This window comes from Columba livia, chromosome 3 (assembly GCF_036013475.1).
Source record: "Columba livia isolate bColLiv1 breed racing homer chromosome 3, bColLiv1.pat.W.v2, whole genome shotgun sequence".
NCBI lineage: Eukaryota > Metazoa > Chordata > Aves > Columbiformes > Columbidae > Columba > Columba livia.
In genome coordinates this window covers 81300969-81328183 of record NC_088604.1, presented here as the reverse complement: position 1 = coordinate 81328183, position 27215 = coordinate 81300969, and the positions used below count along the sequence as shown (strand labels likewise).

At 37.9% G+C, this 27215-nt stretch overlaps 1 protein-coding gene across 7 annotated transcripts in view; it reads left to right on the top strand.

Annotated features, from left to right (window-relative positions):
* RGS7 (regulator of G protein signaling 7) overlaps window positions 1-27215 on the top strand; it is a 240103-nt gene that overhangs the window by 138613 nt on the left and 74275 nt on the right. For all 7 annotated transcript variants that reach the window (XM_065057835.1, XM_065057838.1, XM_065057836.1 and 4 more), the window contains 2 exons: window positions 17325-17431; window positions 26690-26741. In XM_065057835.1, the coding sequence (XP_064913907.1) occupies window positions 17325-17431; window positions 26690-26741 (159 nt within the window). The remainder of the gene's footprint in view (window positions 1-17324; window positions 17432-26689; window positions 26742-27215) is intronic.

The following is a 27215-nucleotide window of genomic DNA, read 5'->3' as shown; positions in this document are numbered from 1 at the left end:
TGTGCCAATGGTAAATGATGATGTTGTCTTTCCAAGGAGAAAAACCAATGCCAGTTTTCAAGTATTTTCATAATGAAATGTGTGTTATTCACAAACACACATTTCATCCTTAAGTCAGTCCATGAAGAATTTCTATCTAGGTGACTCAGAAAGAGCTTCTAACAGTTGATAGTATGTTTAGCCATCATCCCCTTGTTCCTATACAATACCGTTACTAATGCGTATTGCTTTTTTAATTTACTCATATCTGCACAGCCATTTGCATGTGGCTGAAGACACTTCATTATTAGGTGGTTGCTCTGGCAGAACCCCAGCACTGCAGCCAGCTCCCGAAGGTGCAGCCTTTGCCTTCAGATTGCCCCGGTCCAGCTCATTTTGGCAGTCTGTTGAAGGAGTTTGCTACTGCTCCTGAATGTCAAGAATGACACTGAAGTCAAATATATTTGACTAAGTCAGACTTCAAAAGTTATAAAACAGGACTGTTCCTTGAAATAGACACCCTCCTGGGATTTTTCAGTTTCAGTTCTTGTTATTAATAGTCTTCACACTTAACTGATGTTTGCTAATTTGTAACTAGATGCCCACCAGCAGCCACGTAAACCGTGGTTAGTGAGCTAGTGCAATAAAAAGGAAGAACTCAGCACAACATCTGACTGTGTTTCTTCCACCTTTCCTTCCATTGTTTTGTAGTAAAATCTTTCATCAGCAACTGCTGTGTTAATAATGACCTTTATAACACACAGTACCTAACCTAAAGGGTTAGAGGAAAAATATTAGGGTTTTTGTTTGAGATATGAAACGGTACATGAAAAATCAGTCAGCTCTAAGTTATTTCTGCCCCTTTCTCCATGCATATGCAGTAATGTAGCAGCAAAGTGCAGGAGCCAGATGAGATGTTCTAACTGATTGCCATTTGGGAGATAGCACCAGACAGCTGCAAGCAAAGGGGAGGTTCTTCCAGAATTTGCTAATGGAGAAAAGAGCCTCTTATGAAAAGGAAGAAAGAAGGGAATGGAAAGGTCATGCTTGTGTTTGCAGTCTTTGCATTAATCAGAACTTGTGGAAAGCAAGAGTAGAATGCATCCCATTTATCAGCTCAACTAGAAAAAAAAAAAAAAAGCTAATAAAACTAATTTATGCTGCCAGCACATATACTGTCATCCTCATACTAGGAAGCCAGGAACACCAAGACACTTTTTTCATATGTCTGACAGAAATTTGGGCACATTTTGTTCGGGGAGGAAAACCTCATGAACTTTCGTCAAGTCTAGTGTAAATGATTTTCTAACTTTCTTCTGCTGAGTGAATTTGATCTGATCTTGTCAGGTCCTGTAACATTTAAGTGGAATAATGACTTTAATTTTAGATGAACGCAAAGAAAGTAAAACTCAAATCCTGGTTGGCAATAGAAAATGTCAAAATTTACAGACACTGCTTTAGTACTAATAGTATTTATGTTGCGACACTCAAGCACAGTTAAAATGTATGGGTCAGTTTTCATTTAGTTATGTGTAGCATAGGCGGCACTTACCAGTGTGTGGCACCCAGTGGGCTCCTAGCCACTCCTGTGGTATCAGGACCTCAGTGGTAAATGTTCATGTGCAGGGGTTATTTTATTTGCCCTTAGATAGATTTTGGAAGTGGTGAACAGAGGTGTATTTTCTGTAATTCAGTTGTGACAGGATAAATCAGATTTAATGGATTTCATGTTTTTCCACTGAAGGTTTTTTCCAGTTTGGTATAATCTGTTACCCCGCGTAGACTGCATGTGTCAGGAGTGTCTCCCAAGAGCACAGAGCAGTCCGGCCAGCGTGGAGCTTTCGCTCTACATATGTGCCGGTGCTGTTTGAGCACCCTCATTTCCCTGTAGTCACTCTTCAAGCTAATTAACATGTTCCTAGGTTGGCCAGGTTACTTTCTGGCTTGCAGATAGGTAACAGGCCACATCAGTTCTCATTTCCAATTCCATGTCATGGAGCAGCTATTTCTTCTGATATGTTTAGTAGTGTGGCAGCTGGTTAAAAATGAGCAGTTTTTTACACTTGAAGAGAAGAAATGGAGTTTGTGACTGATAGAGATGCAAAGAGTTCATGGTAACAGTGACAAATCACTTCCTTTACAGAGGCAGATAGGTCAAACTATCAAACCTGTTTCATTATATTAAACACGTCTAAATAAAATTTCTCCTCCCTTGTCGCTTTAAGCTGGACCCATTTGACAGGATACTATTTGAAATAGTTTGTTTTTTTCAATCTTAGTAATTAATATACCATGCTTGTACATAGCAGGATTTATGTATAATACAACATCATAAACTCTGAAAATCCCTTTAGAAACCACTTAATAAACAGCAAAATATATTATCAATGTAATAGGTTATATTAGCCAGGTACAAAATAGGTCTAGCTTAGACAACTAATCCTATTTATCGTTAAAGAAATTTCATAAACTTTTGAATTACCTATAATTTATTAATGAATTATATCTGTTTAATTTATAATTGAATGTTATATTGGAGTAATGGGTAAAGATCACGAGTATGGAATTTGCTACCTTCTATCATAATTTGCTGTATAACAGTGAGACTAAAATGATATTACTGTTATTGGTATAACAAAACATACGTGTTCCATAACATTATTTCTTTGACCAACCTGTTTGCTGTTGTCAACAGCATACTAATAAAAAATAGATCTCTTTTGGTTCCAGTTAGGCTTTGAGCGACCTGATCTAGTTGAAGGTGTCCCTGCCTGTGGCAATGGGGTTGGAACTAGATGGTCTTTAAGGTCTCTTCCAACCTAAACTATTTTATGATTTGACTATAACTTGTGTGTCATATATATTTCCTAAATAAAACAGAATACCGTTGATGTTTGCTTAATTTTGGTTAAAAACAAACCTTGAACTGAGTTCTTAAATTTCTTTTTTCTTAGTACTAGCCCTGATTCCATCGTGGTCTTTTCAAAGCTATTTATTTTTAGTGATAAATAATTCATTCTTTTGATATTAAAGTCTCCAAATGCTACTCAAAATTATTTTCAGTGGCTAAGTGTAATACCTTCACATGACATCCACTCCTCCCTCCTTTGTTTTAGTCATTAAAGGTTAAATTCCAGTCTTGCAGAAAGCTAGAGATTTTCTCATTAACTCAAAAAGAAACAAGATTTAACTAGATGCTTTTTAAAATAGGATTAGGTGTAGCGTTGCCTTTGAGCTATATCTCAGGCTAAAATCCAAAAGCTAGTTTATAAAAAGTGTCCAATACCTAGTTAGATTTTAAAAAATGAAATAAAACAACAATCAGTATTTTCTTTAGAATTCAGTTGGCAGTGCAGGCTTTATTTCACTAAGGTCTTTGAGATTCTTATTGAGTAAAGAATAAGAAAGAAGTACCAACTAGAATATAAAATACTGATTAGAAAAAATAGTCTGAAGAAGCCTACTCGGTTAAAAAGTTAATGCTAAAACTATTACCAGATCCAGACAATAGAAGCTAAAATATTGGTAAGCATTAATTTAAAGTAACTTAGTTGGAAAGAACTTCAGATGCTCTGTTGCACAAGTTGGAGGAATGTATTTCACCCTTTCTGTCACAGAACAAACTAGGCTATAAAAAATGAAAATTACACAGTTTAAATCTTTACCGATGAAGTCACTTCTAAGTACACAGCTTCATCATAAAGCTGCATATATGATGAGATATTCAAAACTGATACTGGCTTCTCCCTAACGATTTATAAAGTCTGGAAAGCTTTATAATCAGTTTTTAGACTCAAATTCCAAATGTAGCAATTTTTGTTCCTTAGTTTTCATTGAAAATTCTCTACATTGTTCTCCTAAGGAACCGGTGTTCCTAAGCTGGGTATCTCCTTGTAGGTGTTGTAGCGGTCTCTTTTACTTGATGCTGTTGCTCAGAATACAGAATCACTGTCTCAGTGTTAGGAAAATGTGTGTAAGGCTAATATTAACTTCCTATAGATGCATCAGATTTTCAAAATATCTGGTTTCAGATACCAGCTCCTACTTATTAAAAAATATTATCCTTTCCCCATTTTGTCTGCTTGCATTGTAGCTTTCCATGCTAGTAGCTGATAATTTTGATTATTCAGCATGGTTAGAGACCCTTATGTTACTGTCTTTGTTAATAGCAATAAAACATGTATTTATTGACTTACCTAAGGACAGAAGTACAACTGAAAATACATGTGCTTTGAGGGAGAATTGTGATAACTTTTAGAAATAAAGGTCATTAATTTATTGCATAAATTAAATTCTAATGACCTTCCTAATAAAATATTTGATATCATTTTTACTAAAGTTACCGGGAAGTTTTGTGCTTTTCTTACTGTTTGACAGCCTCCTTCTGAACCTTTGAGATTGTAGCAAGTTGTGGAGGTTTAAGAGGAAGAACATTTACTAATTCCCAATTCATACTGGCATAATTAATTAAAGCTGCTAAATAATTGTCTAGAGACTTCATTAGCTTTCTGCTTCCTGGTTTCCCTGAGAACTGCGTTATATAGTAATGGAAAGCACAAGTAGGTGGAAGTGAGATTTTAAATCTGGACAACTTAATTGAATAAAAGTACTTAAAATTCTATTTCATCTTGCCAACAACTGCTGCAGCTATTTATAGTCAAGTAAACAAAAATGTTTTGATATTTCCATGTTGCATATAGTATTTGATGACTGCAACGTTAATGTGAGGCCTTCTCTTGATTTTGTTACTAATTGCCCTTAAGAGGGTTTTCAGTTTTCCCACAGCACATGTAGAGAAATACTGCTGTCCACATAGGAATATAGTGACTACTCAGGATTAATTGAACTGCTGGATGCTCTAGTTTACTATGCAAAGGATGTTGCTTCCCATTTCATTTTGGACAGATTAATATTTCCTAGGTGCTCTCTCAGTTTTCAATATTCTCTTCCATCTTTTTCTTCCTTTTTCCCCTCTCCTCTCTTTTCCTTTCTCATTTTTATCTTCATCGTTCATTCCCCAATTTTACTGCATAGAATATCCTCTGATTCTCATTTGCTTATGACTGCTGGTTGGACCTAATTCGCATATTCTTCTCCATTCAGATGTTCTCTCTATAATATTTCTCCTTTCTTCTAATTTCACTGTTTGCATTGAGCCACCTACCCAAATTTCACATATTTTCAGGATTTTCACTGTTTGTATGGCAGGATGGGTGACAGGAGCCATGTCTACTGTGGGCTTGTAGCTGCAAGACCTTATTTGGCTTTGGAAGACTTGGATCCACAAAGTGTAAAACATCTAGTGGCAATAGAACCTAATTTTATAGCAACTAAAAAATTACTCTTCTCACTGAAGTTGAAGCTCAAATTAATTTTAAAAAAATCCAAACCACAAAAAGACTATATTCACTTCAGTTTGGCATGTAGAAATTATAACAAATAATTTACACTTGCTTTTGAAAATTTGCTTCCTAATTACTACTTCAAGGTAATACCTTAGACAAACTGGAGAACTTAACCTTTCAATAGCTTTAGATCTTATTAGAAAGGTTATGAAGAACTCTAAGTGTGGAGTATTTGCATCTTGAAATTGTGGAATTATTTACGTCTTCAAATATAATCACAAGCATGAAATAAACAAAGCAAAAATATAATAAGCAACAATAAGTAACTGTGGGATTAATAAAGTTTAAATGTTTTTGTTAAGGTCTTTCAGAGAAATAATAAATGGCTGATTTTTTCTTTATGACATAAGAGAAAGCGGTTATTTTTTGAGGAAGCTTCAAGTATTTGTCACCTAACTCGAGGATATTTTCAAGTAGGCTGGTTTGAGGAAGTTAGGGATGGGGATTTACAGATTCACAGCTAAACCTGACATGAATTTTATTAATGGTGACCACCACTGTAACTGCATGATAAAATTAAATGTACAGGCAACTATCTGTAGATTTTCAACTCTAAGTTTCCAGGGGTTTAAAGTTCATGCTAATTAACTTTTGCAAATATATGTCTGAACTATCTGAAGAAGATGAAAATTTATGCCTACAAGAAATAGATCAGAAGTAATTAAACTCTCTACAATAACTTTTACCTTGGTAATGATGGCTGACTGATAATAAATTAGAAGTGATAAGGTGTATTTAAGTTTCTGCATGGTACCTTTAGAAGATGTTGTGACATGCCAAAACGATGTCCAGAAAGAGCAACTAATGAATCAATATATTGTCATTTAAAATTTAGTATTAGAAATTTGACTATCAAGCCAAAAATCTTTTGTACAGCAAAAAAAAAACATAGGCAGCAATGCAAATTAGTTTATCTCCAATGCATGGTCCACAATACTAGAAATTAAGAGCATTTTGTACAATAATGCCGGTAACAACATAAGACAGAGCTGCAGTGAGACCATCTGGACCATGTGCTGTTTCTGGCAGTGGTCAGTCACAAATGCTTAGGAAGAGATTTGCACCGTAGGATGCAGTGATGCAGTGGTCTCATGCTTCACCGGTTCTGACAACGTGAACCTTGGGGAATCTCCAGACCTGCAAGTGTTTTCAGTTTCTTGTTTAATAGTTCCTGAATGGCCTTTCTTCCGTTGCTTTTACAATATCCTATGACAATATGTAACACAGGTTGATCAAACATTGTAGATATGGGGGCTTTTTGTTGTTGTTTTGAAGGGTCTGCCAGATAATTACACTGGTTGACTCCAAGTTCTTGGGTTCTGAAAAGCAGCAAATTATTATTCCTTATTCAGTCACCTTCTTTTGGATAGTAATGATTTTACAGACTGGTATGATGGCTGTCCTCCATGGTCTGCTTTCTTATGGTGATATCTTTTGTTGTATAGAAGCCTTTATAGTTTTCTCACAATCCTCATCCTCCTTCTTCCTGTGTGTGTGTGTATATATATATATATATATATAAAAATATATATATAGTTTGAGATGAAATGACCAGAAATCTGCTTGAAATTTATTATGTGGGTGTGCTGTGCTGTACACTACTATCTGTTTGAGATACGAGTGAACATTTTCACAGAATCATATATAGTGACTGTACTTTTTCTTGAGCAGCAGCAGCAGTTAGCTTGCAGCCACTTAGTGGGTATGTGAACTTGGGAGGGAGGGTTCATATTTGAAATGGTTAGCATTTATCAAAATTCAATTCCATCTGCTGTTGTACTGTCTAGTGAATCAGTACCCTGAAGTCCTTCTACATCTCCCCACATTTCACTTTTTACTTAGCTTGGTAATGATACGCCTTCAGCAAATTTTGTTATATCATCAGTCACACTCTTCTGTAGATAATTTAGGAGGATATTGAGCAGTTCAGGATTTAATGCAAACAGCTACAGTGGTCACCCCCTTTCAGTGTGATAACTGATATACTACGCCTGACCTTTATTCCTGTCTTTCTACCTAATGCTTTTTCCATGACTTTGTATCCCAGGTCCACTTAATTCCATTAAAAAAAGATTTGGGGGAATCATGTCAAGAGACTCCTGAAAATCTAAGATAATTAATATGTCAACCAGATTTTCATGACCTCGTGTGTTTGCTAATTCCACATAGGGATGAACCAAGTTGTGAGATATTGCATCCACCAACAAAAGTAGTGCTGAGACTTCCTTTTCTGTCACAGTTATCTTTGTTTTCTTGCATTCTGCCCTTTATTAAAGTTCCTATAATGTTGTCTGGATGGGCATCTGTTGTATTCATCTTTTTTTCCCAGATTTCCCCTAGATGTCTTTCTAAAACCTGAGGACACATTTTCCAGCTTTTTTTCATTTAGTACTGAGAATGATTTAAATGTTAAATTGTACACTACGGCTTACAGTTCAGCAATGTAATATTTGACTTGCCTTAAAACACAAAGTGACCATTATTTTGACCCAGCTAGACACTTTTGTTCATTTTATCAATTTATTTTAAAGCCTTTGATAGTTTTTGCTGCTGTTGTCATTAGTGCTATCTCTTCCTTCTACATTTAGATTCTGCCACTAGAAAAGAAATAGGTCGTTCACTGAGACCTTGTCTCTTTTTGTAGGAAAAAAAAAGCGCCTTTGTGAAAGGGTTTTCACTGAGCTATTTTTGCTAGTTAGTATCTGTCAGTATTTCTGTGGTTTTTTTATAGTGGATTTTATCTGGCTGAACTGACAGTTCTCTACAATTATCTGTGTAAATCCTGTGCAATGGGAAGAAGTGAAAACTGAGCAGGAGGGAAGTTATGACAATAGCAATCTTCAATGGCATCTGGAAAGTTACTTCCTCATCCTTCATTTTGATGTGGACAGTGAAATATATTTTACTTGCCAATCGAATAAATGAATTGTAAATAATAGATGAAGAGAACTCTCTAAAAATGACCCTGTTTGTCATAACTGCCTTGTTTTTTTTGTATACATGCATCACAGATAACTCTATCTGCTTACATGGGGAACTGCCTTCCTGTGCTATTCTCTGGAAAGCTACGTCCATGCTTTTGGATGTTATCCCACCTGAGCTTTGTTGCTATTTTTCTCTGATATGTGTCTCAATGACACCTGTTCGCTTATAAAGCTCTTAACTCCTGCTGAACTTCAAAAGCACAGCATTCTTCCCATTGAAAGAAATACAACATTTTCAGTATTTTCTGCTCTCACTTTGCTGGAGGTATGAATATTGTTATAAAGGGGCTTGGTCTTTACTGCATTCAGTGTAGTGAAAGAGGCAGTTATTTTTCTAGCTGCTGCTGCATGTTCTTTGTATTATCTGAAATGCCTGGTCATAAGTGGGTGTTTTGTGATTATGATAGCAATGCACAACAATGATACAAAATTAATGGTTCATGTAGTAACATTTGATATCAAAACAGGCTTAGAGACTAAAAAAAGTGTCATGATTCACCTTAACCAGCAGTAATGATAGCAAGAGTTTAGTACTACCTATTGCTTACCCTCACCCAACTTCAGAAACTTCACATTAGTTGACATCCCTCTGATTCAACACTATTATCTTCTGTAGTTGCTCAGGAACAAATATTTTGTGCACTGAAAAAGCCTGTGCGCACTTCTGCTATTTGCTGGCTACAAATCCAAGTGGTGCATCAACCACACCAGTTATTCACGTGCCCTGGATCTGCCAAACCTTAAACATGGGTCTCCTCCTTTGAAATCCCACCCCAGATGTGCACCTGGCTGTGGCAGTGCCTGTTGGTCATAATCTTGGAGTGTGGTGGTGTAGCCTCTCCCATGCCTGTGACGTCCAGACACAGGTGACTGAGAGGGTGACTGTGCCTTGCCTTGAGTGTGATAAAGAAAGGGAGAAGCACTGACACTGTACTGCAGCCAGGGAAGCATCCTGTGATACAAGGCACCATGTCTGAGGGCACCATAATGTAAAATACATTTTCTGGCTGACACTCCCTTGCACAAATTCTTGGGTGTCATGTGCCATGGAGAATGTATCACATAGTTCCCCACTGAATGTTTGCAACCAAACAGTTCAATCACACATCTGCAAACCCAGCCAGGAAGAAGTACTAGCAGCAACTGGCAAGCAGTATACAAGAAAACCTGAAATAATAGCATAATAATTCTGCTACTAAGTTGAAGTAGTCTATGTCCAATATTTGGGGTCTTCTATGGATGCTTGAAATTGTGGAACAAGATTTCATCTGAAAGAATTTTCAAAAATGTGGTATTTGCAGTAATAGTCTTGTTTGTTTGTGTGTAGTTTTTTGTTTTATTTTTAACAGGTTTGCTCTAAAGTGTGCACCTATGACTTTATGTATTAGCAGACAGTTTCATACTGGAGGGGGGAATAAGAGAAGTGTTAGGAAATATCTTATGAAGACAAGTTCAGACTGTCATCAGGGAAAACATGACACACAGGTTTTCATTTTCTGTATTTTGCCCTGAAGAATCAGGGGAATCAAAGCTCAAACTAAAAAGTTGCAATTTCAGAGGAAGAGCCAGCGGGAAAAACAGGAAACCCATACTTCAAATTAGTCTGGATTTCATCCTTCTATCATTTCAATTTAAAGAGAAAAGAGATAATAATAAAATAGCAAAAAGTCTGTGATTTCTGCAAAACTGAACATAGCAAAATTCGAGAGTAGTAATAGTGAAATTAGAATAAATATTTTATAAATGCTGTTTTGGTTTGGTGTGTACAGAGCTAAAGTCCATCACTGAAAGGCCTGATTGCTGGTGTGGTATTGGTAGGTACTTTAAAAAAATCGATGAGAGAGATGACAGGGAAACTGAAGGCAATTTTAAACACATTCAGTCTATTTTTCCTCACTGTGTCCTGAATGAACTGGTTATCTAGTGAGCAAATTGTGCCGTTTCCTCTTTTTCCTGGTAGTTAGGTCTACCTGATCCTTGCAGTTTGGACGGATTTCTTCCACCCACTGTAGCTGCACATTTCCAGTATGCACAACAAACACACCAAACAAAGATTTCAGAGGTGAAGTTACAAAGTTGCTCGATGCCAGCACCTCAGTCCCTTTTTTTCTGCCTCATGAGACCTCAAGTTGCAACTCCTTTACTCCTTTTTTTGTTACTCCTTTTTTTTTTTTTTTTTTTTTTTTTAGATCAACATAAAAGCTGTGGTTCTCATGTCATTACATTCTGAGGTCTCAGGGGTCTGCCTTTCAAGAAACAATTTTATTAAGAGAATAAAAGCCAAGTTTCAGTAGGAGGTAGCAACAGTTAGTGTGTGAATCAGCTGAAATCCAGTGGGAAACAATTACATTAAATATTTAACAGTCAATACTTTAAAAGTTTTCAAGAGGAGGGTTTGTGTATTGCTAGCAGTGAGATGTAACTTTTCTTTCAAGGACTAAACTTTATTTTCTCCAATTCGGAAACTACTTTTTGTTTTATTTTTATTCCTCCTCCGAGTGAAGAAAAGTCTTTTGCTTTGTTTGGTTTTGTTTGTTGGCGTTTTTTGTTGTTGTTTTGTTTGTTTTTCTTTCAAGAAACTGTAGGTCACCTCCCCTTTTTCATTCAGTGTTCTTCGTGGTGGCATGACTTCTGTTAATCCTTTTTGGATAAAATCTTTCCAGGGTTATGTCAGCCATTTAGGTAAGTCCCAATTCACTCACATTCTGTGAGCACCTAAGGCAAGACTGGTATAGTGTCCCTGGTTTGTGAACATAGTTGATGTTTCAGGTATACATTGTTGTCTTTGGACTTGGCATATGTGTATAAGTGACACCCCGTGTTACAGTTCAGCTCACACTGTCAGCATAGATGTTACCATTCCCTGGGCAGATCAGGAGTCATGGCAGATCTCTGACAGGTTTCCCCCCTCACCTGCTGAGCGATGTTCCTACCGATGGCATCGTACCTGATGGCATCAGCATCTGCTGTCTAGCACACAGCAAAATCCTGCCTATTTAGGTAAGCTGCTGTGGTGACAGATAACTTGGTTTGTGATGTGTATCTTGTAGTCAGGCATGAATTTCATTTTAACTGTGTTTGGGTAAATAGTGCCTCTTCCTTTGCCGACTCTTTTGCCCTCCCTGAAATGCCTCTCAGTGAGTGCTGCTCCCTTTGCAAATCTGATCCTTCAGATGGGACAAATGAGAGAGGTTTATAGTGACGTGGGTGTTCAAGAACTTTTCTGGCTGTTTTATTTCCCCCTCTTTAAATGCCACAGTCAGGCCCACAGAGTGTCTCCTACACTTTCTGTGAGTGTGAGAAGCAGGTTGTATTTCATTACTTTAACTTAAAGTTAATCCTTTGCAGCTTGTGTTCACACTGGCAATGAAATGACAGCAGGAGTGAGGTGAGAGTAAGTGATAATGTCTTGGCATTCGACTCTTAAAATGAATGTGTGCTTGTGAAGTTCTGACTCATTAATTCTTTTTCCAGGCAGCCGTGTGGCTTAGGAATGCACTTCGGTACTGTGATGGATTTTAAATTAGACAAATAACCCAGAAAAACAAACACTTTATTGTTTGATGGAAAGAGAAGTTTTCATTTGTTTGACATTTTTGTATCAATAATATATGAAAAATATATGAAAAAATTGCAAGTTGTCACTTACACTATATAGCAATTTTAAGGACACAAAACACCCTAGACTGTCTTCCTTGGACGAATTTTCTCCAGGACTGAGCTGCACAAAGAACATAAAACAGACTTTGAAAAAATGCTGTCTTAAAGTGGAACAGAATTGGGAAACGCCCTCTTTTTCCATTCCGTTGTCCCTCAGAGTTTACTACAAGTTACTTCAGATGTTTCGAGACTGCAACTATAATTTTATGATACTTTGAAGTGTTTTATGGACTTCAAAGTAAACATAAATATAAAGACCACATCACCTGAAGCCCTGAGATGCATAAGAAAAAGTGGAATCCACACTAATAACTGAAAACATATCCTTTCAGGGGTTTCAAAGCGCAGAAACATGTTTATTCAAAATTAAAACAAGGAACATCCATCCTCTTTAGTCCCCTCCTCTGAATGTTGTCATAACAACTTGTTCCACCGGTATTACCATACCCTGCAATTTAAGATGAATGAACTATCACCAATCCATGCAACAGTTACTACAGTAAGGAGAAAAAACCTGCACTATGTTTAAAAAGAAAATAAAATGAAACCTCAACAACCAGGGTATATTTTTCATTATTTAGATTTCATCAGGTTAGCGTTGTCCAAAGGTATTGAAAATGTTTGACTCACTTATAAAACAAAATACATTAAAAGTGACTAACATTTAATCCATCAAGACCACTCTCCTTGTAATGGCACAGCAGATGGCTGGGCAATATTACTTCTCACAAAAATGATTGCTAATCAGTCCATGTACATGTGTTGTTCACCCACTCAGCTAAATAAAGTTCAACAGCAGAATGAACCATGGAATTTTAAGCTTTTTGACCAGCAATAGCATACACATTAAGAATCAAACCTACACCCACAGTACCATTTTGAACTTATATAAAATATTTCATCTCCTGTTGAAATGTAACAAGCTCATAAAGATGTATTTCTGTCTTTCACCTGAACTGTTTCTTTTCCATTAGATGTTATAACTTGCAACACTCTCCTTTTTTTAGTTATGAGAAATTAAAGCAGTGGTTGGGGTAAATTTGTTTCTTGAATATGCCATTGCACTCTTCAGAAATGTCACTGCTAGGAAGTAGCAGTGGAACCTGGAAGTGGAAGTACCTGGAACCTCAGATCAGATGATTGATGTCTCCAAAACAAACAATAAAGGACAGAGAAAGCAGAAGTCCACTCTGTTTTACCAGTTACACCTCTATGTGCTTTCTCTCCCTCAGATATCTGCATGGTTTCTCTGGCTGCAGTTGTTATTCATTTTATAGTAGCTGGCTGTGGTTTGAATTATCCTCCACAGTGAGTCTGTCTTGGTGTAACTGAGAATGCAGTTACATTGTATATTCTTACACACAGTGGCAAAAGACTGGGAAATAAAAGTTATGTAGATATCATGTTTCTGTGTGTATCTCTGTATTCTTGCCATCTAAAAAATGGTATTTTCTTGCTTTTAGTGTATGTTCCTTCAATTTTTTGAATTCGTATTCTGAATACATGTAAACATTACTCTTTCTCCCTGGGAAACTTTATATTTAAAAGTGTTTTTTTTAGGCTTCTGTTTTCTTCTTATCTAATGCACTTCATAAAAGTTTTTGATGTTCCTAATCTCCATCTGCCATTCTTCCCAATGAAACATGCTTCTTTAAGTGAAAATCCCCTAACTTCACAGGAAATAACACCTGGGAGATGGAGAAGCTGTCAGAATTGAACTTCTAGGCATTTAGGCATGGTCTACTGCGGGCTGCATTTTCTTTTTCAAGTTCATGGTTTTGTTTCCTAAATCCTACTGCTCTTCTTCATTGTCTTCTTACAGTCGTTATTTTTCAGTCTTATTTTAGCAAATTGAGATGTATATCAAGGTGTTGCCTTTGCTGTGTCTGTAATACACTGGACAGTTTCTTGCTTGGAGATTAGAAACCTCCTAAAAGCTGAGTTTTCTTTCTGTGAGGAAGTTCTGTTGCTGCTGTGCAGAGAGCAGCAGTGTTAGCCCCCTGCCAGTCTGGTGGGAGGCAGGGTTACAACTTTGTGGACATCATTCACTTGTTTGCGCGTTTGAGCTGTATTTGATTTATAAATTGGTTAATCTCTGTGAAAAGACTATTGGTAATGCTTTGGGTATGTGGTTGCCCCATTGCCAGATGATACCAATGGAGAAGACTCTAGACTTTCAAGTAAACATCATTATTCTTATACCGAGGATTTTTTCTTTTATTTTTCTTTTAATAAAGCAGATACTCCTCACATTCCTAAATGTGAGCTATAGTGGATCTTAGGTAGATATTAAAAAGGTATAGTTGTGCATTTATATTTGTTCAATGCTGGAATAAGTTTGGTGTTGATAGCCATAAAGAAATGAAAATTACACATGTGACTAGTTTGTATGTCCCTATAACTCTGAATGTCTAAAGGCACAGAGAGATACCTTAGTGTTGAATTAGTGTAGACTCATCCTAGCTGAATGAGGTTGCCTGAAGTGAGAGTAAAACCACCCTAGTCTCCACAAATAACTGAAGGAGAGATGTAGGGAATGATTTGGATCTTAAATAACCTTAATTGGCTTCTGGAGAAAGCCAGGATGCTGTTTCCAGTTTTTGCATAGAGAACTAGTTGTTGCGTATGTGACTTTGGTCAGTGAGAAGAATATGAGCCCTTACTCCATCCCTGGTTTGTTTTGTTACAATTGCCTCTTTTTTTTTTCTTTTTTTTTTTTTTTTTTATGGTCATGCAACTACATAAAGATTTTGGGTCCCTCATTTGGTAATCTCCTTTTAGGCATTGGAAAGGAGCTTCTAGGCACCCCCAAAACCTTTTCTTTCTCAGTCTGCGAAAGCCCAGCTCCCACACCCTCTCCTTACGGGGCACGTTCTCCAGCCCCAGCCATCTTGGTGAATCTTCACTGGACCCACCCAAATTTGTTCATGTATTTCATGCATTGGAGTGGACATATTATTCCCAACTGGACATGGCAGTTCAGAAGTGGTCTAAAGATTGCTGGGTAAGATTGCCGGGTAAAGGCGAATAATGTGATCTCTTTGTGCTCTTGAAAAATATTACAATTCAGAATCCAGGAAGAACATGAAGCAAATATGAAGTATATTTAGTTTCTGCTAGATCTAAAGAGAATGCATTCTCAACTGTGTCAGAGCTCCCTGGCAAGCCCTGTCACCCTTATCTAAGAAATCCTTTCTCTAAAAAATGTCAGCACATTTCTTCCTTTGTTTTTCTCTCATTCCACAAAGACACATAACACTTGCAAAAATAAAGTTTTTGGAACTGGCAATAAATTGCAGTGTGAATAAATGAAAGTTTAAGAAAATTAAAAGTAGACAAAGTGAACTAAAATGAAAAGAATGTGCCTGGAGTAGACGAGGCTCAAGGAAAGCTCATCAATGTGTGTAAATAGCTGTTGGGAGGGTGTAAAGAAGATGGAGCCAAGCTCTTTTCAGTGGTGCCCAGTGAAAGGACCAGAGTCAATGGGCACAACGAGAAACAGAGGAGGTTCTCTCTGAACATCAGGAAACATTTTTTTTACTGTGAAGGTGACGAAGCACTGGCACAGGTTGCCCAGGGACGTTGTGGATCCTCCCTTCTTGGAGATACTCAAAAGCCATTTGGACATGGTCCTGGGCAACCTGCTCTAGTTGTCCCTGCTTGAACAGGGAGGTTGAACCAGGTAACCTCCAGAGGTTCCTTCCAACTTCAAGTGTTCTGTGATCACAGAATCATACAATGTTAGGGATTAGAAGGGACCTCAAAAGATCATCTAGTCCAATCCCCCTGCTGGAGCAGGAACACCCAGATGAGGTTACACAGGAATGTGTCCAGGTGGGCTTTGAATGTCTCCAGAGTAGGAGACTCCACAACCTCCCTGGGCAGCCTGTTCCAGTGTTCTGTCACCCTCACTGTGAAGATGTTTCTTCTCAAATTTAAATGGAACCTCCTATGTTCCAGTTTATACCCATTGCCCCTTGTCTTATTAGTTGTCACAGAGAAGAGCCTGGCTCCATCCTCGTGACATGCACCCTTTATATATTTGTAAACATTAATGAGGTCGCCCCTCAGTCTACTCTTCTCCAAGCTAAAGAGACCCAGATCCCTCAGCCTTTCCTCATAAGGGAGATGCTCCACTCCATCATCTTTGTTGCCCTGTGCTGGACTCTCCAGCAGTTCCCTGTCCTTCTTGAACTCAGAGGCCCAGAACTGGATACAATATTCCAGGTGTGGTCTCACCAGGGCACAGTAGAGAGGAAGGAGAACCTCTCTAGATCTACTAACCACCCTCCTCCTAATACACCCCAGGATGCCATTAGCCATCTTGGCCACAAGGGCACAGTGCTGGCTCATGGTCATCCTGCTGTCCACCAGGACCCCCAGGTCCCTTTCTCCTATGCTGCTCTCTAATAGGTCATTCCCCAACTTATACTGGAACCTGGGGTTGTTCCTGCCCAAATGTAAGGCTCTACACTTGCCCTTGTTATATTTAATTAAATTTTTCCAGCCCAACTGCCCAGCCTGTCCAGGTCTCGCTGGATGGCAGCACAGCCTTCTGCCATGTCAGCCACTCCTCCCAGCTTGGTGTGATCAGCAAACGTGGTGACAGTGCACTTCCCTCATCCAAGTCATTGATGAACATATTGAATAGTACTGGTCGCAGTACTGACCCTGGAGGCACTCCACTAGATTCAGGCCTCCAACTGGACTCTGCCCCATTGACCATGACTCTCTGGCTTCTTTCCTTCAGCCAGTTCACAGTCCACCTCACTACCCAATCGTCCAGTCCACACTTACACAGTTTAGCTGATATCCTTTAGCTGATATCCTGACATCCTTTGATATTTTCCTGGTCATGAGGAACTTTGAAGGAAATCTCTATCCTGTGCTGTGGTTCTGATAAAGTAAGTGAGGAAGATATCATGGAACTGGAATCAGCTATTTTAACATCATGTAAACTGACATTGCTATGAAGAGGAAAATCAGGCTGCACCATCAGGGTAAAAATGATAGCTGTTTCCAGCTTCAAAATAAATGAGTGAATATTGCAGTAGCTATAAGTAGTGGAACTGCAGCTACAAATGGGACGTATAATACCTCTTCATTAAGGAGAGTAAAGAGGCTTTTTTGTTGCATTGTTATATTACATAGAAAAAGACAGCACTTTCATTATAGCAGCACCTAGACTGAAAATCAAGTGTTTATCTGCAGGAGATAGGGTGAATCTGAACAAGAGAACTAAACTGCTGAAAAGAAGTTAATTAATTTTTAAATTTATCTTCCTTCTTTTCTTCAGTGGAAGCTCTACATTTGGGAACACTGATGGCAGCACATGGCTATTTCTTTCCAATCTCAGATCATGTTCTAACACTTAAGGATGATGGCACCTTTTATCGATTCCAGGTAAGGGTTTTCAACATGTTCTTAACTTGTGCAAATGGAGGCTTATATTAAAGGCCTTACACAAAGGTTCATACCAAATTTTAACCATACCTTATTTTTTATGTAACCTATTAAATACTGGCAATTCCTCTTAAACTAAAAAGTGGTAGAAGGATTTTATTTATAAATTAAGTCACTAAAGTGCTAAGATGATAGTGGCCATTTTGAATCCTGGAAAAAATGTGATAATGCTGTATCTCTCATGAAATAAATTAGTCTAGTTTTTTGGAAGCATAGTAAAGGAAATGAAATTATCTTATTGACTCTTATTCCTAACATAGTCTGAATTTGGAAAGGGGGATATATTTTATTTCATTTAAGTGTTGCTCGGTATGTATCTGCAGTATTTTGGTTGTTAGCTGCTCTGTGGTACTTTTTGCACTGCTTTTCCTATGCTAACAATGTTAAAACAATGCAATTTTAGCTGTTAATGTACAGCATGAGAAAAAAATCATAGTGGTGTCATACTGTTAAATGGAGTTGTACCAGCAAAACTGAGGTCACTACAGTTCCACATTCCCCACAAAAATAAGGCTAATGTAAAATCTGTTACTGAAGCTGACAAATTAGAGATTAAGACAACATACCCAATGAGAAAGAAAGTTTTGCTGTAAACGTGCGAATTTTGCACTAGAATAGTTGTTCGGGTGCTTTGGAAGTAGGACCCACTGAGTACTGGACAAGTTTCATGAATTTCTAGATATTTTAATAGAAAGAGAAAACTGTGCACCTGCCAGCGCTGAAAAGTTCAGAAGCCATCCCTGCAGAGAAGTCCCTGTCTGAAATACAAAGACATGACCTACAAAAAACGCAGGCTAGCTACAATAATATTCTGCATGCTCTTCATTCTTTGTTTTCCAAAGGGTAACGTGTTCCCTCCTGAAAGTAAAATTACTTCCAGTTTGTTTTAAACAACCTTCTGTTGTATAGAAGTAACTGAAAGCAGTGGAGATTGTGCTTAATTTGCACAAATGCCCTTTAACAGACAAAATTATAGTCTTATAGTTATTACTCTTGCCAACAGGAGGGCAGTAAAATTGTAGTTGTATCTGCTTTTTAAGTAATGTGGCCTTAGAAGAAAAAAAATCATGCCAGATCATTCTTTGAGCTACTTAGGTGTAATTAGGTTAGTTTCTGTGATAACAATTTAATTCAAAGGGGATGGATCTAAATATTAATTGCCTTACACAGAGAGAGGAAATTTCTTATTAGTTTCAACAAGGCAAAGGAGAAAATTCAGGGGTAGCAATACTTTCTGAGCCATCCTGAACAGCTAAATTGCCTTCTCCTGTTAATTTAAGCCCAGGGTCAAAGAAGGAGCTGAATACCTGCTAACTACCCTCCTCTAGCTGAGAGCAAACAGGTATGAGGGGCCCAAATAAGAAAAGCAAGGTGCACCTTAGAAAGCAGAACTTCCTGGTGCCAGACATCACTCACTGAGACCTGTCATCCATGTCTGCATGTGTGATAATATGTCTGTCTTGGTCAGGAATGCCCAACTCAACCTCTCAGCTACTAAGCTTATATAATAGTCTCCCAGGGAAAGAATCTACAAGTTACACATGCCTACTAAGCGTCACAATGTTCAGAGTGAAAAATAGTGTTTCCTAATATCTTTCATCTTTGAACAAACGCCTAGATACTTGAGGCTAGTGATAATCACACTCCCATTTTTTGACAAGATTAATTTGTGATTTAATGTAAATTAATTTTCAGAGATGAACTTCAGGTTTCATTGTTGTTTTGCAACTTTTAAGATGGAAGGCATAAACAGGTGAGAAAAAATGTGAAAATGGGAACAGTTTCTTGTGAAAGCCTGAGTCTGGTGAAGATAGCAGCAAACCTCATGGATTTTGGCAAGATGAAGATTTCATCTTTGATGTCTTCTCCTGTTCTACCACTGGGAACACTTTCTTGACAAACACATTTAACATCTCTGGCCTTGTTTTCCCATGCCTGAATTTGAGATGAAAATATTATATATAGAAATCATTGTGAGGACCTTTGAATATCTTTGCTATAAAATAGTGTAGAGTGTGAAGTGTTGTGGATTCTTGTGTCTGAGGTGAAATTACCTTGTTCCTGCCTCTCTCTGGGTCAACCCTGCTCAGGGCGTTACCTCTCGGCTCAGTCCTGGACTGGCATCTGGCCATTCTGAATACTGTGGCTGAACATCATAGCTCTCCAGCCACTGTCCACGGCCTCATTGGATCATCTACCATGCCTTGAGGGAAGGATTTTGTTGGAAGCCAGATTTTGGAACTAAAAAAGAAGCATGTTATCTTATTCAGCATTTGGCAGATTTTCTTTGGGGACTGCAGCTGCAAGGATTCATTATCTCTTCAGCTCAGGCTCACCATATACAGTACCTGTTTAGTTTTCAAAGAGCAAACAATAATTTCAAATCCATGTGTCTTTCTGACTGCCCTATCAGGACCCCTTTTTCTGTTTTAAATCCCTACTCAGACACACTTTCCACCACCCCACTGTGCTGCTTTTTGTGCTCATCCACTTACCAGGCTAGAAAAGAGGAGTCAAAATCTTTGTTGTTTCCAGCTTCCTCAACCTCTTTTTTAATAGTTCTGAGCTAACAACAGACCACTACTTGCTGGCATCCTTCCTTTATGGGCTTGACAGTGCTAGATCAGCAATCTTACCCTTTTCCTTTACCGAGAGATCATTTGAGTCAACTGCAGTGAATCTGAAACTAAACGCCCACAAATTTTGACATCCATCATGCAAGGCATTTGAGATTGTGTATAAGTATTATTTAGCAAAGACTTGATTTCTGCTGTTTATAAAGACTCCCTGGTGCCTGTGAGAAGAATAGCAGTAATAAGCAAAGGAAGGTTTATGAGTGATTCAAATATTCCTCCCCCATCCCAGTATTTAGATTTTAAAAGATTTCATGGAGTAGAGCAGCTTCAGAAACAACAATTCTTTTCTTGTTACTATCAACAAGGGGTAGATGAAAGACACTTAATGTGTTCCCTCCTCAGTAATACAGTTTAATGCATAGAAATTAATCATGTTTTATAAAAGCTGATAGGCAACGCTAATTTTTACAAGTGGCTGTTTCATTAGCTCAGAAATTATTATTGATTCATTTTATGGTACGGCTGAAGCAGATCTATTTGTTTTATCACAGGATTGCTCATGATGCATAGCAGCCACTGCTGCCAATTTGTTTAGTGTCGAATATGTGCTATGTTACAGTATTTTGTTTGATATGGCTTTATTAGCAAGAGAATTATGGATTTCTGTGGTTAAGTTTACCTAATGATGTTTGTCTATAGTGTGAGAGAAACAGTATGCATTTGTGGGTAGAAAACCAGTTTTCCGTCAGTGGCATAAAGATCCTTGTAACAGCCTGGTTTGTTCTGAATGCTTAAATGGGTCTATGCTCGCATGTGCAGTGCTATGTAAGCCTTATTTTTCTAGCTGCTGACTGGTACTGGTTGCTTATTCAAATTACAGATACAATTAAACAAAGTGCCTTAAAAGTGTACTGATAAAAACTGGCAGCATTATTTCTGCTTGGGCTGATAAACAGTACTTGACTTTCCCCAAACCGTTCTACCACCCACCTTCCTTCCGGCTATAAGTGGGATGTCATGGCAGAATGACAAATGTTCCCTGTTTAATACTTGTTCATGATGAACAATTCACATTTACTTCTGAGGAAAAGTGAAATTCTTAAGCATGATAATTCCTTCGTATTTTCTACATTTCACAAAACCCCCTTGATATTTCATAATCTTCTCTCTGAAAATGGGAATGTTGAGGTACAACAAGTTATACCATGTCCTTAACTCTCCTGGGGAAAATCTTCACTTCTGTAGTGTTTCTAGATCATGAAACAAGGCAGATTGTATAATGTTTTTGCTATAGGAATATGTGATATTGCAAGGGATGTTATACTTCTTCTCCAGTGTATTTGGGATATGTGAGTTGTAAGAAATAGCTAAACCAAACTTTGTTTGCATAGTCCAGTTATAGAGAAGGTCCTTTACGTGGGCAAAGCCTCCTTACATTGCTGTAGGAGTTTTTTGATACATCAGATGAGAGCAGGCAGCCTTCTCCTTTGCACACACCTCCTGTTCTCATTCCTGATCTCATTCCAAGAGACCAGGGATCTCCTTATTGTAATCTTTACTTCCTAATCTTTCTGTGTTGAACAAGCAAATCTTCTTCCCCCAGTCTTCATCAATAACCTCTCTAGCAAATTCTTCTAAGGGATTATTAAATATCTGGACTGTTAAATTGTGTGGAGACTTTTGGAACACAAGTGGAGAGATGTAAACCCAGCACATACATTATAGTCACGTGTTATGTGATTAAACTGTTTGAGGTCTGTAACATCTAAGGGGCAAAGTAACTTCAGACTGCATTTGTAGGAAAATGAGGGTTCTGGAGTCAAAGGTTCCAGGGATTTCTGTCCAAGACCTTGTGTCAGCTAGATGTTAAGTTGTCTGATTGCAGAGGTTGAGACAATAAATCTCTGGGCAGGAAGGAGCCCATGAGGTGCTGGGGCTGAGGACTGTAGCCGGGAGTGGTGGGGACGCACTCAGAGATGTCCCTGAAGAATAGAAACAGGCAAGGGGCTGTCCAGTGCCTTTGAGTGCCAGCCTGAACAGGGGCCCTTGACACACATTTCCCCAAAATCTTAATGTATCATTCCAATAACTGAATTGTACTATCATGGAAGCTTTGTTTCTCCCCGTTTTTTTTTTTTTCTTAGCCAGGAGTGACGTTGCCTGAGATTTACTTTTATTACTACAATTTATCAAGGGGTATTTCAGGTTTTCCAGTGTGCATGACGTGCGGTGAGTTAGATTAAGACCAGAACTTTGTGACTGCTAGGACCAGACAATTAGGCAAGAAAATGTGGAAGACATATTTGGAAAAATGTCAGTCATTTTAACTACACAGAAGTTTATTGATGTATTTTTTTTTTATCCATAAAATCACATCATTGCAAAAATCCATTAATCAGAAATGAATTTTTAAATCACATTTCATTTTCAGTATCTAGTGTTTTTGTCTCTGCACCCACCAAGGCCATTTCCTGCTTTGAAAGTGAATAGTAGCTATCTACACTTTGAATACAACTCTATCAGCAGCTGTAGCTGCTTTTGAGCGCATAACTTATGGTGACATCATAATTACTTGCTGGTAAAAAAGTAATGTAGAACTTTGCCTTGGTCAAAATACAGAGGTTCTACTGTTTATTTATCATCTAGTAGGGGCTTTACACTCTCAGCAACCTAATATGCTTTTGAAAAAATTGAAGTTGAGTAACCTTTAGCTTTTAAGGATAGTGTATTACAATTTTTCAATCTAGACACTAGATCTAGAAAGATTAGAATACAGAAAATGTCCATTTTTCCCTTTTCTGAAAAAGGTAGATCCTCCCCTAACTGTAGTCTTCTGAAGCTCCTCTGCCTTATGTGATTTTCTAATTTTTTTTAAATAACAGCACATGTTTCAAAGGTTACTTTAATGAATATTTTTTTCTGTGCATAACTTGTCCTTCAGGTAACTTCCACTCCTCTAAACATCATGCAGATAATTCAATAATTTTGATAACTCTTGCCCGTTGGATACTATAGAGTTAGAGGTAGAGGAGAATAAGAAGGAAGTACCAGAGCAAAAATTTAGTCATAATATTTGCACATCTGTGTTACTCAGAGTGCTGTGAATCAATCCAGGAGTCATTCTTTAGTTTTTTGAGGCTTTTTTGTTTTCTACAAATAAACACAATTTACCCACATGAAAACACAATAATTCCTTAAGTCTTCTGTGCCAAATTTCACCAGGCCTCAAACCTGAACTCTCTGACCTCACATAAGTATTTCTCTTCCTGTAGTTGTTTTTTTTTTTTGTTCCTCCCCTGTACTTTGCCCTGTAGTCTTATCTTCACGTCAAAATTAATTTTGGGCCTGTTCGCAGGGCTGATTGCAGACAGATTGAACTTTGTTCCCCTGGGAGCCAGCTGGCTGCAGCAGCCGCAGCCAGGCTGCGGTGCTGGGGCTGGGCGCTGCGCTGCTCAGCGGGGCCGGCAAACCTGCCCAGCAGCAGGTGGGCAGGGACAGGGCTTGTGTCGCAGAGGCAGCTTCTGCCAGCCCAGTTTGGAGCATCAGCAAGGAGAGCTCGTGCCCACCTCATTCCCTGGGCAGAAGACCTTTAGCTGACCACAGTCTCCCTCCTTCTGGAGACTCAAACAAGGAAGGCATTTAATAATCATCTGTACTTATCTGTACTGTTATTTGAAACCCTTTCTCATATCATGATGTTTGCCTTTTGCTGGGGTTTCCTTTTGTCTTACCTTATAACACATAATTAAAACCTTTTATTATGATTTGTCATGTGCTTCGCTAGTTAAAACTTATGTTCTGTTTTAACTTTTCTGCTTTTGTCTTCAGAGGGGTGATAGTGCAGGGAGGCTTATGCTCATCCTTAGTAGCATCTGCATTAGTTTGTGCTTTTTCCATGATCTCTTTTTCATGTTCAGTTCATTGGTACTTATACTGACCTGTCACTACACTTTCTTTATAAAGGTGCTTGGATTTAGTATGCTCTCTGCCAACAGCTGCCATCTCCCTTCCATCTCCTTGGCTCTCAGTTTGCTTACCTAGGAGACCCTTGCCCATTTTCTGAGCCTGCTGGCCCTCATGCTGCTGTGCTCAGCTTTGCAGAGTATCAGTCTGTCTCATCCTGCAGTTGCTTTCTCTCTGAGTACTACACACCTGCAAAGTCTTAGTCAGGTATTCTCTAATGGAATAGAAAATGGATTTTATCTGTTCCCTTGAAAGTTTTGTTCAGCTTTGGAAAGAAAAAAGTGTTGTCTGTGCATTTCCATATTTCTCAGCATTGGTCTGAACTGGGTCCCTCTGTTAGAAGCAGGTCCTGCCATTGGGACGCCTTAATATGGTTCAGAAAAGCCTTAGCCACCTCTGCCTCCTAGTGAGCTAAAGTGACATTTCACAACATTGGCGATCCTGCCACCTTTCCCATATTCTGTTTAGCACCCACACTTCCTGCACCACCGCTGTGCAAGTCCCAATAGAACCTTAATGTGTTATTTTAACTTAATACTGAAAACAGTAATATCAGATTTAGCCTTGATTGATATAATCTCTCTGAGACCCTCTCAGAATGCTTTCTTCAAGTGTTCTTGCTGTCCGGGAGTAGCTTTTCATATCTATATAAAACAACAGAATCCTTCTCTTACATGATAAATGTATAGTCATGAATACACAATATTTCCTCATAGCCTGATGTGAAAGGAATGCCAAGAGCAGTTTTGGGATTTCCTCAGAACCTCAGGGAATTGGTATAAATCAGAAGACAGAATTTATTTTTTAAGTTTCAGCTGGGGTGGGAGTATATGTAATTTGTCAAGACAGATCCTAAGTGTGTATGATGGGTTTTAATATGGAATTCGCAAGTATACCCACAATTGGGAGAATCTCTGTGTCTCTACTTCTGAAAGGGCTCTTCCCCTGCGTATTTCTCCAGCCACCCTCCACCATAATTGCTAATCCCCACCTAAATAAACTCTGACCCTTAGCCAGTTTCAGCTCAGGAGCTGCCTGAACGGATATGATTTCTATGTATTTATTAACCCTCACTGCATCCTTTTTCCAGAAGCTCAACTGGAACTCGTAAACACAAGTTAAAGTTACTGTTAGCAGCAAAATGAGATAGTTGTACTCTTCTTGTGCTTCTCCCAAGATACACTTCATGCCTCGAAGGAAGGAAAGTTCTCCCTCCCTGGGCTTGAAAACTGTATATTTAAATGATGGAGACTTTATGCTTTCTATAATTGACATTGTCAAATTACTTTTATCACTTCTTCCTTCTCCAGGATTCACTGAGTGATGCCATTCATTGTTTAGGGGTTCCTCTTCGTTCCTTTTGAGCTGTTCACTTCGGTTTCAGTGGCACTGCAAAGGAGTAGCTGATAGGATAAAGAGTTATTGCTGCTCCATTACAGAGCACCAAACAGCTTAGAAGAACCACATCTCAGCCTTCAAAGTTAGCTTGTGATAGTTTCTTTTTTTACCCTTTAACTCATTGCTCTTGCTTGATAAATAGCAAGTTCTAAATCACTCCTATTGAAGTTGATGGGTCATTTTTACAATAGAGACATTTTTCACAAAGTATATTTAACCTGACAGTAGATGTGGATGTGTCACCATTCAGCCCTATTGGTTTCCAGATTAGCATTAAAACAATTTTGAGGGAAGTGTGGAGCAAGAGAGCTTTCCATTTTTGCAGCTGGGAGATCTTTGAGAAAAACCCATAAGAAACAGAAAGTAAAGCAGAATTTTTTCCTAAGGAAGCACCTGGCTTTGAAATACCACTCATACCTGTTCACATATTTAATGAGAGTAGTTCAAATGCTCAAATAATATGTAACTCTCTGTATGTGTATGTATGTATATATATATAAATGTGTTATGTATAAAATACTATAATCCTTTAAATTTTTGCAAAATTTTATCATTTTAAAAACGAAGTTATTTGTATGAAAAATGCTTATATGGTCTTATAGTCTTAATTTGGTAGAAGTGAATTATTTTAGCAATACATTTAACACAGTTTTAATAAGCACAATATTGAACTAATTATTGATACTATTATCGGCTTTCCATTAAAAAAAAACCCCACATTTTAAATCACAATTGGTAAACAATTATAATTAAAAAAAATAGATGTCAACAGATGAAAACTTTTATAACTTTTTGAAAACAAGTTGTGTTTAGTGGCATTTTAAAACAAATAACTTCTAGGAAAGAGTATAGAACATTAATGTATACTAATGATAACTCTCCAAAATCAAGAAATGAATGTACCCCGAAGTATCTTTTGGCTTTTCACCTTCTAAAACTGATTCTCTGGGACGTGTGAGAGGTATGTTGCTAGGGAAGATGAAAAAGATAGCCTCACTACCTAATCTTGTGGGTTTTGTTCCCTTAACTTTAAAAATAGACACTTTGTTCTTCTTTTCCAATGCCGTTCTGACAATAGTTCAATAAACAAGTGTACAAAACTGATTTTCTGTTATGATGTCTATTTCAAACTTGTCAAGTTAGCAATATGATAGATCTACCCAAAATGTTAAATTGACTCTGAAAACCAGTATCAATCCAAGAACTGTACAATCCTTGCACTGTCTAACTTGAGTTCCCTGCTTTTTTGTTTTGTCTATAGACACCCTATTTTTGGCCATCAAATTGCTGGGAGCCGGAAAACACAGACTATGGTCAGTGTAGAAAACTTTTGCGTTTCTTTTGAAAATTATGGATGAACACATCATTGCAGTCTGTCTTGTTTAATCATCCCACTGTTAAAAACATAATTATATGTCATGCAATTCTTGTACAAGAGTTGCTGCTGTTGAAATGAATGTGTTGTTACCTTTTTCAGAGTGTTATAGAAGTTTGTAAAGTCAGATTTGGAGTTGATCTGAAGGGAGAAGAAAAAAAAAAAAAACAAAAACCAAACAACAAAGCAAAACAAACCTCAAAACTTATTCTACCTTGCCATTTACATCTTCTGTTTGTTCCAGGAAGTGTAATTATTTACAGTGACAAAGTCTCAATGAAGCAGAGGAGGTTTTATTCATGGTTGTGCAATAGTTATTCTCTGATTCAGACCCAAAGATGTGACTAATTTAACTCTTTTATTTCTGATATACACTTTGTGGAAAATTATTTATTATGGAAACTAATATGGT